Source organism: Suncus etruscus, chromosome 6, assembly GCF_024139225.1.
Source record: "Suncus etruscus isolate mSunEtr1 chromosome 6, mSunEtr1.pri.cur, whole genome shotgun sequence".
NCBI classification, from domain to species: Eukaryota; Metazoa; Chordata; class Mammalia; order Eulipotyphla; family Soricidae; genus Suncus; species Suncus etruscus.
The window spans coordinates 95,114,743-95,129,666 of NC_064853.1; the positions used below are offsets into that span (position 1 = coordinate 95,114,743).

Here is a 14,924-nt window from a genome sequence, read left to right on the forward strand (position 1 = left end):
ATATTATGCAGCTGTCAGGAGAGATGAAGTCATGAAATTTTCCTATACATGGATGTACATGGAATCTATTATGCTGAGTGAAATAAGTCAGAGAGAGAGAGAAAGATGCAGAATGGTCTCACTCATCTATGGGTTTTAAGAAAAATGAAAGACATTCTTGCAATAATAATTTTCAGACACAAAAGAGAAAAGAGCTGGAAGTAACAGCTCACCTCATGAAGCTCACCGCAAACAGGGGTGAGTTTAGTTAGAGAAATAACTACGTTTTGAACTATCCTAATAATGAGAATGTACAAGGGAAATAGAAAGCCTGTCTAGAGTACAGGCGGGGGTTGGGTGGGGAGGAGGGAGATTTGGGACATTGGTGATGGGAATGTTGCACTGGTGATGGGTGGTGTTCTTTACATGATTGAAACCCAAATACAATCTTGTATGTAATAAAGTTGGTAAAAAAAAGATTGTGAGGTAATAATAATTGATGTGGCTGACTGATATATGAGTTCATCAATACCTTTAGTTAGCTCATCTCAATACATTTGAATATATTTTGAAATTTTCAGAAAGCAAAGTAAAAAAATTCTATTGTTTGACCATGGATATATTTGGGAATTTGTAATTTTACATGTTCAAACTATACAGAAAACTTGTATCTTTTTTTCTAAGATGGGCAAACTTAATATGAAATTTGAAACTTGTTTAGCTCAGATTCAGTAAGCAACAGAGTCAACATTTGTAGACTTTATCAAACCAGTTGCTTTTATTTGTTTTGCTTTCAGCGCTGACTCCCTTATATGATGCTGTTTTCTCTTGTTTCTGCTAATATTTTAGGTTGACTTTTTTTTCACAGAAACATTTTGTCTTTTTTTGGGGGGGGGTTAGGGCCACACCTGTTAGTGCTCAGGAACTATACCCCCCTGTTCTGTGCTTTGGGATTATTCACAGTAGTGCGTGGGGTCCATGCAATGCCAGGGATTGACCCTGGCCTCCTAAAATATACAAATAGCCTAATGCAATCAGCCCTATTCTCCCTGTCAATCAACTTGGAAGTTTTCCTTTAGATTTAGAAGTTGGCATGTTTCTCTTTTCCACATTATTCTTATAAAACTAAAAGAACATATGGAAGAAGAGGATTAAATTTTATGCTTTGTCTTTGTCCATTGATGAACTGTTCATGAAACACAGTCACATCTCATTCTCCTCCAGCCCACTTTTTAGATGAAGCTATACTGACCAAAAAAAGTTCTATGTCATTGGTTTGCTTTAAAACATAGTGAGATTTTTAATGCATATGATTTTTAACTTTGTTGTTTGTTGTTGTTGTTTTAGGCTTTGGTTGGAGAGAAGGCTTGTTATCAATCCATCAGTAGCTATGGTGGCCAGATCTTTTATTTGGGGACAAAAGTAAGCCCTTTCACTCTGTGACTTGACATTTGTTCATGACAGGAGAGGGGTGGAGGGTTTACTGCTGAGATAAAAGTTTTTACACTTACCAGGTATGCTCTAAAATGTGTATGAATTAGGGGCCAGAAAGATAGCACAGCGGTAGGGCGTTTGCCTTTCATGCAGAAGGACGGTGGTTCAAATCCCTGCATCCCATATGGTCCTTCTGAGCCTGCCTGGAGTGACTTCTGAGCACAGAGCCAGGAGTAACCCCTGAACACTGCTGGATGTAACCCAAAAACCAAAAAAAAAAAATGTGTATGGATTAGAGAGTCAGGTTTTCAGCTAATTCATAATATATATATTTCTGTACACAGACTTTATTCTACTTCCATCTGGATTCTAAGAGAATGCTTATTTTCTTGATTTATGGAAATACTTTCATATTGTTTCTTCACATTTATGTTTTTATGACCAGGAAGAGACCTAACTTGGTATATTTGTCTTGTAATAAGATGACCTTTAGCTTTGATCAGTTTAGGATTTATAAAATGCACTGAAGCATTTGACCTCAAAGAGAACAGTGGAATCAGAAATGCTAGTACATTGATTTATTCTTGAGTTATTTAAAAAAATTTTTTTTATTTCATATTAGTGTTTAAAGTAGCCTTGAGTCAGTACAGAGGGGTACTTTTCCTTGCATCTTGTCTGTGGAATAAACCCCTTCTTGGACTGTAGTCTTACTGATCGTGAAGCATTTTCTATTTAAATGCGGGGCCTAAGAAGACCTCTAGTAAATGCTTTTTTATTATGAGCTGTTTATTTAAAGAGATACAGAAAATGGGTCTGGGCATGAGTGTTGCAAACAGTCAGCTAGCTGGTTTTAATTTCGTTCTTTGTTTTCTAGTCTGTGTATGTGATGATGCTGAGGAGCTGGAGAGAGGTGAGTCCTAAGTAATGTTGTACATTGGTGCTATTGGATCGATAACATCTTAACATTATTTTTGACTCTGCAGAAAAAATGATTGGGACTAGTAATTTTAATTTCAGAAGTGTACATCAATACCACTGTAACCCATGGGTATTTGATTTGATAAAGCTGACTGTATAAATTAGAATTCGTTTTGGCTCTATATCTCAGAACTTGAAATAATAGCAGTTAAGCAAGATTTCTGCCTTATGTAAAAGCAGTCCAAAGGGAGGCAGTTCATGGCATGAAAGTACTGCAGTGCAGGGGTCTTTAGTATAAGAGGAGCTGGTCTGCTCCTCTGTGTTATCTGGGAAGTCCAGTGTTTAAGTCTTTTTGATCCAATGCGTTTCTGAGACTCTACCCATTAAATTCACATTTCAGGAAGTAGAAAAGAGGAGGGCTGCCTTTTTTATGTTTTGAAATATTTTCTTATGTAATCATTGTGAATCACAAAGTTACTCATGGTTGGGTTTTAGGCAAAATATGCTCCAACACCAAAAAAATCCCTTCACCAGTGTCTACTTCCCTCCATTAGTGCCCCCAATTTTCATCCTGTACTCCAGCCAATGGTAGGCACTTTTTCCTATTAGGCACTGTCATTTGCAATATGGTTGCTGCTAGGGTATCATACATGTCACTTTTCCTTCTTATAGTACCCAGTACTCAACTTGAGTGATTACTTTCCCTGTCATTGTCACAGTGGTCTTTTTCCTGACTTGTCTCCCCCTTATCCCATAGTGGCCAGTTTGTTGCTAAAGACCAAAGGGCTGCCTGTGCGTGCGTGCGTGCGTGCGTGCGTGCGTGCGTGCGTGTGTGTGTGTGTGTGTGTGTGTGTGTGTGTGGTTTTTGGGTCACACCCAGGCTGCCTGCGTGTGTGTGTGTGTGTGTGTGTGTGTGTGTGTGTGTGATTTTTGGGTCACACCCGGCAGTGCTCAGGGGTTTTTCTTGGCTCCATGCTCAGAAATCACTCCTGGCAGGCACGGGGGACCATATGGGATGCCGGGATTCGAACCGATGACCTTCTGCATGAAAGGTAAATGCCTTACTTCCATGCTATCTCTCCGGCCCCCAAAGGGCTGCCTTTTAAAGTGATATCCCACACATATCAGCAATACTGCCACTTATTGGCCAAGACATGGTACCATGACCAGTTCAAAGGAACTTTATTCATTCATTCATTCATCCGTTCATTTGTGGTGCTGGGGACAACACCTGAGATGTAACACATGCATAGGATGTTTTGGCCTCTGAGCCACATCCCCAGGCCTCCAGGGGAATTTTTGAAATATTTATACTGTAGTCAGTATTATCATCTCTCAAGCATAGGGTTTATTCCCAGAGTATGACTGGCCTCTTCTGCTCAGCTCTGTTTTTCTCTTTCCTCTCTTTAGAGTTAAGCTTTGTGTCTGCCTAAAATAGACATTACAGCCACTCTATTATTCAGTGCTTAAGAAATCATTTTTTTCTTTACTAAAAAAGTATTGGGTTAGAGGGAGAGGACTGAAGAGATAATTTCAGGGTTAAGGCACTTGCATGTGGCTGACCGTGGTTTGATCACTGGCACCACATGGTTCCCCCAGGCATCATGGGGTGTATCCCTGGAAGCCTCCCCCCCACCCCCAACACTCCTGATACTTTGATACTTCAGAGATTTTGAAGACCAGCAATGCATCTTTGGGCACTTGCACTGAACCACTTGCCCAGTTGGCCCAGAATCACAGGATTGTCCTCGAAATCTTGAACACTTTTTGGAGAGATGATGCCTCCCATAGAAACAAGATATTCCCATCATTATCAGAATAATTTTAGCTACTAAGCAGCAATTTCTGGAAGGTATTAAACAGAGTAGGAATTTTGACAGGTGATTTGTCAAACCAAAATGTCTTGCTTCTCCCATTTGTTGATTTATTTCAGAGAGTGGATCATCTCCTGAAACAAGATTGTTTCACAGAAGCCTTGGCTCTTGCATGGTCTTTCCATGAAGGAAAAGCAAAAGCAGTAGTGGGTAAGTTAATAGAATATTAGTATAATTGACATAGTATTTGTGGAATATTTTGTTGTTGTTGTTTTTATTTTTGAGTAGAAGGAATGACTAATGTTAATCTTACTCATAATACATTTTTAGGTTTGATTTTAAGTATTTTTTAAACAAGATGTTATATAGATTTTAGTGAAGAAGGTAACAGACAAATACAGGGTAAAGATTTCTAATTACTTTTTAATTAATTAATATTAATTTTTCTAACTACTTCTAATTACTTTTTAAATTCTCTCATTTCAAAAAAGAAAATTTACTATTAAAACAAAAGGAAGTACATTGACATGCTGTCTGATCCAACAGATGGGGAAGGTGATTAGATTATCTAAGTGGTACAGTGCCTCAAAATTTTTTGTTGTTGGTTGGGGCCACACTTGGTGGTGCTCTAGGATTACTCCTAGCTCTGCACTTAGGGTCTAGTCCTGGCAGGGCTCGAAGAATCTTATGTGGTGCTAGGGATGGAACCCAGGTTGCCTTTGTGCAAAGCAAATGCCCTACCTAATATACTATGGCTTTGGCCTCATGCCTCACATTTTGACCCCTCAGGATTACTCTAGATACAATTCTCTTCATACAGATAATGAATAGAAGACCAGAATGGTTTCACTGTGGCTGGCATAAGTTTGACTTTGATTTTGTGCTGGATTTTGTCTCTGCAGGATTATCTGGGGATGCTAGCAAACGAAGGGCTGTGGTTGCTGATCGGGTGAGTCTTCTCAGAGGGATTTTTGCTAAAGTGTGGCACCACTTTGCTTTCTGCTCCTACCTTAGCTAAATGGCTGCAGTCAAGAGGAACGTGTATTAAAAGAATGAGTCATATTATAGTTCTCTGGTGTCATCTTGAATGCTTTATAAATTCCTTAACAACTCCCCCCCCCACTTACTCTCTTATAAAGATGAAAAAGTACTAAAAGGGCCCAAAAACACAGAAAGAAGTTGGTGGAATCCTGGAGGTCTGGTTGACTTCTGAACCTAATTATCATCTTTAGGAATTTTACATTTGCTCATTTTAAATGAACTGATTAGTAATTACGAGAAATGCTGCATATGAAAGTATTGCCTGAGGTACCAGAGGACTGGTTTTATTATTTATTTATTTATTTATTTATTTATTTATTTATTTAGGCCATTTCCGGTGATGCTCAGGGATTACTCCTGGCTATGTAGTCAGAAATCACTCCTGACTTGGTTTTACTATTATTATTAATGCTTAATACTGATATTTATTATTGGCTTTTTTTTCCTAGTTCTTGATTGATTAAATTCATTCATAGTTGTCATTCTTCCCCTTGTACTGTGCAAATGCATTGGTGAAAGTTATATTCCAAATTGGTATAAACATTCAGAAAATATGAGTAAAAAGAATGGAACTTGATGACTTCTTAGACTCATGAATGATTTTCTTATTATCTGCTAAAAAAGAATTGATTGTGTTCTTTAGGGAAGGCCTGCAGTGGAGGATTACTGAAAAGCTTAACTTCTATTTTTCATTTGCTGAGCAATATAGATACTACTGAGGTCTAGAGCCTGGAGCTATTTATGAGAAAAGATTAGCATATTAGTACTGTCCCAGGGGCTGCAAGAAATTATGTTGAGGCTTTAAAAATTGGGAAATGAAGCCACCACAATTTTTCATTATTATATCTTAAAGAAATGAAGTCTGATTCTGTATTACTTAGAATGGTTGCAAATATTAAATATTAAAACATGTTAGAGATTTATTTTTATTTATATACTGGGCTATTTTTCTTACAGATGGTAGAAATCTTATTTCATTATGCAGACCGAGCTCTGAAAAAGTGCCCTGACCAGGGGAAAATCCAAGTCATGGAGCAGCATTTCCAGGTATGCCTTTACAGGTGTTTCAAAGAGGCATCACAACTAATGGGTCAGATGCATCCGGTTTATGTTACTTAAGAATCGTGCCTTAGTTAAAAGAGAACCAGGTTTTAGTTAACATGTTGATGCTATCACATGTACCATCCACTGATGCTCACACTTAACTATGGTTAAATTAAAACAAATGGCAGTTCTGGCATTACTATGTACATAACATGGCTTTTGGTTTCTGAGCTCTGTCAGGATTTGCGGGCTACTCGAAATGATAAAACTTAGATGTAGCTGTTGCACAGCCACATGGGACCACAGGAGAAGAGTATCACCAAGTGTTTGTGCTCCCTCCATGCTGATGGAATGGAAGGACAGACCGTGAAGCCACAGTCCCTGCTTAACTTAATGGTATACTACCCAGGCCAGTGAGGGAAGAGATGTAGTTCCAAGCTATAAAGTTAGTTCCCCAAGGAGCAATTGTGCCTCAAGAATAGACCAACTACTCTCCTTCTCTAGGAACAGATATCACCACCCCCCTCCAAATATGCTAATAAAAATCCTTTAGTTACTCTTGGATTCATGAAAATGAAAGTCAAGGAGAGACTGAAGGACCCAAGCAGTGTTCATTAAGTGAGATGTATTGTTTGTCAGGAAATCTGATTCCTTTTGTTTTGCTCTCCATCCCCTATTCTTTTTTTCTGAGGAGGGATGGTTGTTGATTAAATAGGATTTCACAAGGGGGTTTGTTTGGGGTTTGAGACCACACTCAGCAGTGCTCAGGGGTTACTCTTGGCTCTCGCTTTGAAATCATTTTTTGGCAGGGTCAGTGGGCCATATGGGATGTTGGGAATCAAACCTAGGTTTGTTTCAGGTTTGCCACATAGAAGGTAAACACCCTACCACTGTGCTATTACTCTGCCCCCCCCCATCCCCTATTCTTAGATCCCTGTCCCACCCCCCTACCTCCTCTTAAGAGTCTAGTAAAGGTCAACAAACACCTTCATAAGAAGAGTCAAATGGTCAAATGCTTTGAGGGTGAAAACATATGGTCTCTGTCATGTGTTTTGTTGTTGTTTTTAAACAACTCTTTAAAAAAAAAAAGTAAAAGCTGTTCTTTGTTGTTAGCAATTCAGAAATGGGCCGTGGGCAGGATTGGGCCCAGATGGACATATGGTGGCCTCGTGGGTGCTAGGTGCCTTAGTGAAAGTGAGAGGATATACACTGCCCTGACTATTTCAAACCCATCAGTCTAAAAAAGAAACTAATCTGGAGAACATTCATAAACATATTTAGAAGTCTTGGGGCTTGGAAGTCATGAAATGCAGGCACAGATGGCATCCTTTATAGTATTCTGTAAGACTCAGTTTTAGAACAGGAGGAGCTAGACAAGGCAATTAGCTGTTCATTGGGTCAGTGGAGGACTTGGTTTCCTGAACTAGACACTTGAATGCTACATCATGTATTTATGTATTTTTAGTGGAGTCATTTCTATTACTCCTTGGCAGGAGGCTCTTAAATTTATTAGGGGCTGGAGAGATAGCATGGAGGTAAGGCATTTGCCTTGCGTGCAGAAGGTCGATGGTTCGAATCCCGGCATCCCATATGGTCCCCCAAGCCTGCTAGGAGCGATTTCTGAGTGTGGAGCCAGGAGTAACCCCTGAGAGCTGCTGGGTGTGACCCAAAAACAAAACAAAACAAAATTATTATTAAAGAAGAAAAAAAGCCTAGGTAAAATGATAAACAGATCACCTAGGGACCAGGGGTGTGGCTCTAGTGGTAGAAACATACCTTGCACATGTGAAGCCTCGATTCTATTCCTGGCACTCCATGTGTCTGCTCCTTGTGCCCTGGTACACTACTCTGCAACACTTCAGGCTGTCTACCTCATCTAGCACTATGAAGAGTGTCTCCTCCCCTGCACATAAGAAGAGATGACTTAGGAGGAAACCAGAAGGCAGGAATAGAGTCAGTGCAGTTTATATAGAGAGAAGAAAGCATAATATTTTAGCAAGACTCTATGCATTGCCAAAAGGTTACCAACTTTGATGAGACATTTAGTTATTACCAAAAGAATGACATTTAGGAGAGAACTCTGACCATTGGAAGGTGTACTTTATTGAAAAGAATCACCCAGTAGAGGATACTCAAAGAAGATAATGAGGGTATAGTGTATGTTTCAGCTATAGAAACTAATGAGGGGGTGTGTTGTGTATCATATAAAAACTAATGAGGGATGTATGTTGTATATAATATAAAAGGTTAATGAGGTGTGTATGTTTTATGTAATATAGAAATAATGAGGTGTGTGTGTGTGTGTGTGTGTGTGTGTGTGTGTGTGTGTGTGTGTGTGTGTGTTATGTATAAGATAGAAAGCACCAAGCAGGGGATATTAGTATTAACCTAATTTTTTTTCTTTTTAACTCAGTTTTATTTATTTGTTCTATTTTTTATTATTTATTTCATTTAAACGACTTTATTACATACATGATTGTGTTTGGGTTTCAGTTATGTAAAGAACACCACCCATCACCAGTGCAGCATTCCCATCACCAATGTCCCAAATCTCCCTCCTCCCCACCTAACCCCCACCTGTACTCTAGACAGGCTTTCTATTTCCCTCATACATTCTCATTATTAGAATAGTTCAAAACATAGTTATTTCTCTAACTAAACTCATCCCTGTTTGTGGTGAGCTTCATGAGGTGAGCTGTTACTTCCAGCTCTTTTCCTTTCATGTCTGAACGTTGTTATTGCAAGAATGTCTTTCATTTTTCTTAAAACCCATAGATGAGTGAGACCATTCTGCGTCTGTCTCTCTCTCTCTCTGACTTATTTCACTCAGCATAATAGATTCCATGTACATCCATGTATAGGAAAATTTCAAGACTTCATCTCTCCTGACAGCTGCATTATATTCCATTGTGTATATGTACCATAGTTTCTTTAGCCATTCATCTGTTGAAGGGTATCTTGGCTGTTTCCAGTTTCTTGCTATGGTAAATAGTGCTGCAATGAATATAGGCGTAAGGAAGGGATTTTTGTATTGTATTTTTTGTGTTCCTAGGGTATAGTCCTAGGAGTGGTATAGCTGGGTCGTATGGGAGCTCGATTTCCAGTGATGTTCTCATGGAGAAATATGAAAGAATCTCAGCATGAAGGGGCCCTTAAATGATGAATTTTAATGCAAAATTGATGAAACTGTAGTAGTGATGGCTTCTTTAACATTCTAGGTAATCTGTTGGAAGTCTTATTCTTCTAAAAAGAAATTCTGGGGCTGGTGCAATGGCACAGTTGGTAGGGCATTTGCCTTGCATGCAGCCAATCTGAGACAGACCCAGGTTCAATTCTCAGCATCCCACATGGGCCCCCCAAGCCTGCCACAAGCTATTTTTGAGTGCAGAGATAGGAGTAACTCCTGAGTGTCACCGAGTGTTGCCCCAAAACCTAAATAAACAAGTTAATTTAAAAAATAAAAAGAAAATCTGAAAAAAAATCTGGTTTATTAATGATCTAGTCTCATCAAGGTACTCAGTAGTTTAAAGGACCCAGTAATGAAAAATCAGTATTTTATATTTATTTATTTATTTAATTATTGTTTGGCTTTTGGGCCATACCTGTTTTACTTAGCAACTATCCTCAGATTTGTGCTCAAGGATTACTTCTGAGGTTCTTAGGAGACCCTACATACCAGGGATAGAAGACAGCATTCTGCATGCAGAGCATGTGCTCAGCCCTATTTGTGGAGGAGGTTGGCCACATCCAGTGATGCTCAAAGATTACTTCTGGATCTCTACTCAGGAATCACTCTTGGTGGTGCTCAGGAAACCATATAGAATTCCAGGAATCAAATTTGAATTGGCCTTATACAATGCAAACACCCTACCCACTGTACTGTTTATTTCAGCACCCTGTGTTCATTCCCTTGTTCCATCTCTCTAGCCTGTTTTTATTCATTTTTTGCTAATATGTAAGGAAGGTGAAGGGATAGACTTTAAAACAATTTTGGTTGAGGGCCACACTCAATGTTATTCAAGGCTTACTCCTGGCTCTATACTCAGGAATTACACCTGGCAGTGCTCAGGAAACCATATAGGGTGACAGGGATCAAACTTGGATTGGCTGTATGCATGCAAGTGTCCTACCCACTGTGCTATCTCTCCGCACCAAGAGAAGGGATAGACTTTTGAGAGAAAAATAGTTTGTTTTATTTTAAAAACTGTGGTAATGAGATCTGGGGTGATAGCCTCGCAGTCTCACATGATGGTTCAAATTTGAATTTGGTAGCACATGTCTCCATCCCCAGCATGCTGGTATAGCCCTGGAGGCCCCAGAGCATGCTGGGGTGGCCTTGGTTATCCTGAGAAGCACAGGAGCCAAGGAACTCCATATCCAGAGCTTCTAGCCCTGAACTGAGCAGACCCTGGACCTCCCCAAGCAGCACTTGAAAGATTCCTCTCCCTAAAAAAGAGACCATAATAATGATTAAAAATATACACACTGCCTGACTGCTTGAATTTTAGAGTATAAGCATTGTGTGTGTTTATGTGTTTTTTGGGGGGGACACCTCATGGTTATATACTCAGAAAAATAAAAGGGTTCATAAAGAACAGGAAGTTCCTAAACTTTGACATACTAGTCACAAACATTTCAAAGAGAAAGGAAACAAAACTCAGACCAGATGTAAGCAAAGCAGAGAGGCAGGTAACTGAAGATCCTTGGGCAGACATCACTATCCCATAAGGGTGTCAGGAAGAGCAGTGTGGCTACCCAAATTCCAAAATGGGATTTGACAGAGATTCACCAAGAATAGAGTGTAAGCTAAATACTATGCAAAAAATTATTATGATACTCATTTTATTTCACTTTTAGAACAAGTGCAGGGAAAAGGTGGGCGAGAAGAGTGATAATAGTAGGTGGTCAAAATCAATTTTTGATTGATACTAAACTATAATGCTTACTGTATAATAATGCAAACACAGTTATAACTCTTTTACTTGTAGTAGTTCATTTAATTCTTATAGTTCTACAAGATAGTTGCAGATATTATTCCTATTTATAATGAAACTGAAGCACATTAAATGACATATTCTAGGTCATAGATGGTAAACTGCAAAGTTGAGGCTAGAATCTAGCATTTGGATTTCTTTAGATCAGGGGTCTCAAATTCAATTTACCTGGGGGCGTCAGGAGGCAAAGTTGGGCTGATCCTTGAGTGCAAAATCAGTAGTAAGCCTTGAACATTGGGGGGTGTGACCCAAACAACTAAATCAAAACAAAACAAAAAAGATTCCTCTAGTGCAGGGCCACAAAATGTTGTACGGAACGCCATTTGCGGCCTGTGGGCTGCAAGTTTGAGACCCCTGCTTTAGATGGACAGTTGAATTTCTGAGCTCTAGTATAGAACTCTTGTTTTGCTTTTCTTTTGAAAACAGAGAAAAAATGGTTTTGAAAGTGGAAAGTTCCAGATAAACATTAAAAAAAAAAAACCTGGGCCCGGAGAGATAGCACAGCGGTGTTTGCCTTGCAAGCAGCCAATCCAGGACCAAAGGTGGTTGGTTTGAATCCCGGTGTCCCATATGGTCCCCCGTGCCTTCCAGGAGCTATTTCTGAGCAGACAGCCAGGAGTAACCCCTGAGCAACGCCGGGTGTGGCCCCCCAAAAAAACAAACAAAAACAAAAACAAAACAAAACAAAACAAAAAAAAACCTGAAACCTAGAATTGTGACATAGAGCAGCATTATGACTGATCCCATCTCAAGAACCAGTAGAAATGTAACCCAGGTTACTGCTTGAATCAAAGCCACTGTTAGTAATGTAGCTTCAGTTTTCAAATAAGCTTTTTTTTTTAATTTAAATATGTGTGCTTAAGAAGAAGCACAATTAATTTCACATGGGAGAACAATTTTTTTCTGGAAAAGGTCATATTCCGCATATGAGGATAAGTGAGATAAATACATAGTTGATACAAAAAAAAAACTGGCATTGTAAATGTTTAACTTAAAACATTGGTGCAGAAGCCATAGTACAATAATTGCCATGTTTGCAGTTGACCTGAGTTAGATCCCCAGCACCATGTGTGATCCCCTGAGGACCACCAGGAGTGAACCTGGGGCTGGCAATAAGCCCTGAGCACTGCTGGGTGTTTTGCCTAAACCAAAAATAAATAAAATATTTAATTGTATGGTAAATAGATTCACTCAAAGTGAAAAGTCACTTTAAAGTGCAGTGAACTCATCGAGCTTATCTGCGGATGCCCTTAATATGTTTGTGGACACTTGGCATGAGTTCACTTGAAGACAATCATGTTAAACGTATAAACTGACTTTTTTTTCTGAAAGGAATGTGAGTATACTTTTGCATTGCCTATGATGACATATCTCAAAAGTTTTTTTTTTTGGGGGGGGGCCACACCCGGCTGTGCTCAGCGGTTATTCCTGGCTATCTGCTCAGAAATAGCTCCTGGCAGGCACGGGGGACCATATGGGACACCGGGATTTGAACCGACCACGTTAGGTCCTGCATGGGCTGCTTGCAGGGCAAACACTGCTGTGCTATATCTCCGGCCCCCATATCTCAATTTTTAAAAGGTGTTTGCCTCTGTTTTTCTTCATCACAGTGTTGAGATAAGCCAGTAATTAGATAAAGATTTGTAATTAGATAAATATTCTTGGGAAGCTTAAGAAGAGTTATATCTTAGCACTCTCACCAGAATTTTTTTTACATTAATTATATAGAGAGATAGAGAGGTAAGAATGGATTGTCAAATTCAAATGGCAAATAGGACCATCTAATCATTATGAGAAATTCAGTATGAGCCAGTAGTGATCTGAGCCCCAGAGAGATGAAAGTTACCATGCTATGTCCCACAGTTAGGATGGTAGTGGTGGTAGATTTCCAAACAATGGATTAAACAAAACAAAATGGAGCTCTTTTCATCTGAGGGGAAAGTCAAATGCCCACCTGGATTCATAAGACAAAGCACAGCCACTTACTATAGAGCAGCAGAGGGGAATCTGGGATGGGGGGGGGGGGTGGAAATCAGAAGGTGTAGCTCACTTCAAAATAACGTAAAGGCCAACCTGTTGCTTTGGAGGTTACAGTTCTTGGACTCAGGCAGCTCCCAATTGTTGAACATAATGAAAAGCAAGGAGGCTGACTGACAGGGCCGGAGAGTTCAGAACACATTTTCTGATGGATTGGGAGAGATGAGATTTCTATATCACTATCTAGAAACTTATTTTTTTTTGTTTTGTTTTGTTTAACCCAGCAGGGCTCAGGGGTTACTCCTGGCTCTACGTTCAGAAATCGCTCCTGGCAAGCTCAGGGGACCGTATGAGATGCCAGTATTCAAACCACTGTCCTTCTTCGTCTAGGGCAAATGCCCTACCAATGTGCTATCTCTGGCTATCCAGAAACTTTCATAGGCTATTGGTTACTTCTAATCCCTAGTTGAGATTCCTTTTAGGACTGGTTTCTACCTCAATCAAAATGCTGAGAGTTTCTGTTGGACCAGTAGATGGCACTCACGCCTGCTGCCTCCACTCTGACTCTAGGATCAGTGCTTCTCAATTCTTTTCTTTTTTTTTTTTAATTTAATTTTTATTTTGATCATAGTGGCTTACATATTGTTGACAATAATATTTTAGGTACATATTTACATAAAATCGGGGGATTTTCTGTCATGCCCCCCTAGGAAGAAGAAAACATTTTTCGAGCACCCCCATATGACTGTAAATAGTATCTTTATTAAAAAAATCTTTAACCTGCAAAACAAAAATATATAAAATAATTTGAGCTGATTTTTTAATCAGAAGTGATGTCTGGATTAATGGCTACAATGAGCACGTTTTGTAATGCATAGCTTTTCGAAGCGGGGTTTGAAGCAGGACACAGCAACTCTCAGCTCCAGAGACATACAGAGACATAAACACGGCACTTAGCTTATTATGACAGTGTTTGCCAAGGTCAAACGCGCCCCCCCCTTTACAGAGCCTCGCCCCCGCCCCCCCGGGGGGGGGACACACCCCACTATTTGAGAACCACTGCTCTAAATTCTTCCTTATGGCTGAGTGCTTCACTTGGAGTATGGGTCTGTCATGCCTTGAGGACTTCCTCTCCCCTTCAAAGATTGGTCAGCATTTTGTTCTGTCTAAATTACAGAAAGTGAGTTTTGGATCTTTTGATAGTTGTAACATTTATTTTTCTAGATTCTGAACTTACTAAGTACAATTTACTTGTAAAACATTAAGAAGGATTAAAAGTGTTATTTTACTGTCTCAATTATCATGAGTTTCCACCTTTTTCTCAGGCCAAATCTTTACCACCCCTAAAGTCAAATAGTGAAAAAAATTTCTGTTTTCCCTGCACCATCCCCAATAATTTCAAAGCCTCCTATTTGCCAGTGCCACATTATTGTTTTCTGGGGGAGTGGGAAAGAGTGTTGGGGGTTGCTTCCAGTGATGTGGTGTTGGAGGGTGGATGGCTTTCTACTGCAAAGCACGAACTCAGCCTAAGCTTTCTGTCTGACCCTTAACAGATATTGGAATAATATAAAAACAAAAGTATTTAAAAAATGAAAGATTTTAAATGAGGAGCTAGAGTAATAATACAACAGGTAGTGTTTTTGCTTTGCATATGGCCGACCCGTGTTCCATCCCTAGTATCCCATATTGGATCCCTGAGCACTACCAGCAGTGATTCTTGAGT

General features: G+C 39.5%; 1 protein-coding gene across 2 annotated transcripts in view; it reads left to right on the plus strand.

Moving 5' to 3' along the window:
- VPS8 (VPS8 subunit of CORVET complex) overlaps window positions 1-14,924 on the plus strand; it is a 272,714-nt gene that overhangs the window by 63,295 nt on the left and 194,495 nt on the right. For both annotated transcript variants that reach the window (XM_049775814.1, XM_049775815.1), the window contains 5 exons: window positions 1,327-1,401; window positions 2,288-2,323; window positions 4,265-4,355; window positions 5,048-5,094; window positions 6,144-6,233. In XM_049775814.1, the coding sequence (XP_049631771.1) occupies window positions 1,327-1,401; window positions 2,288-2,323; window positions 4,265-4,355; window positions 5,048-5,094; window positions 6,144-6,233 (339 nt within the window). The remainder of the gene's footprint in view (window positions 1-1,326; window positions 1,402-2,287; window positions 2,324-4,264; window positions 4,356-5,047; window positions 5,095-6,143; window positions 6,234-14,924) is intronic.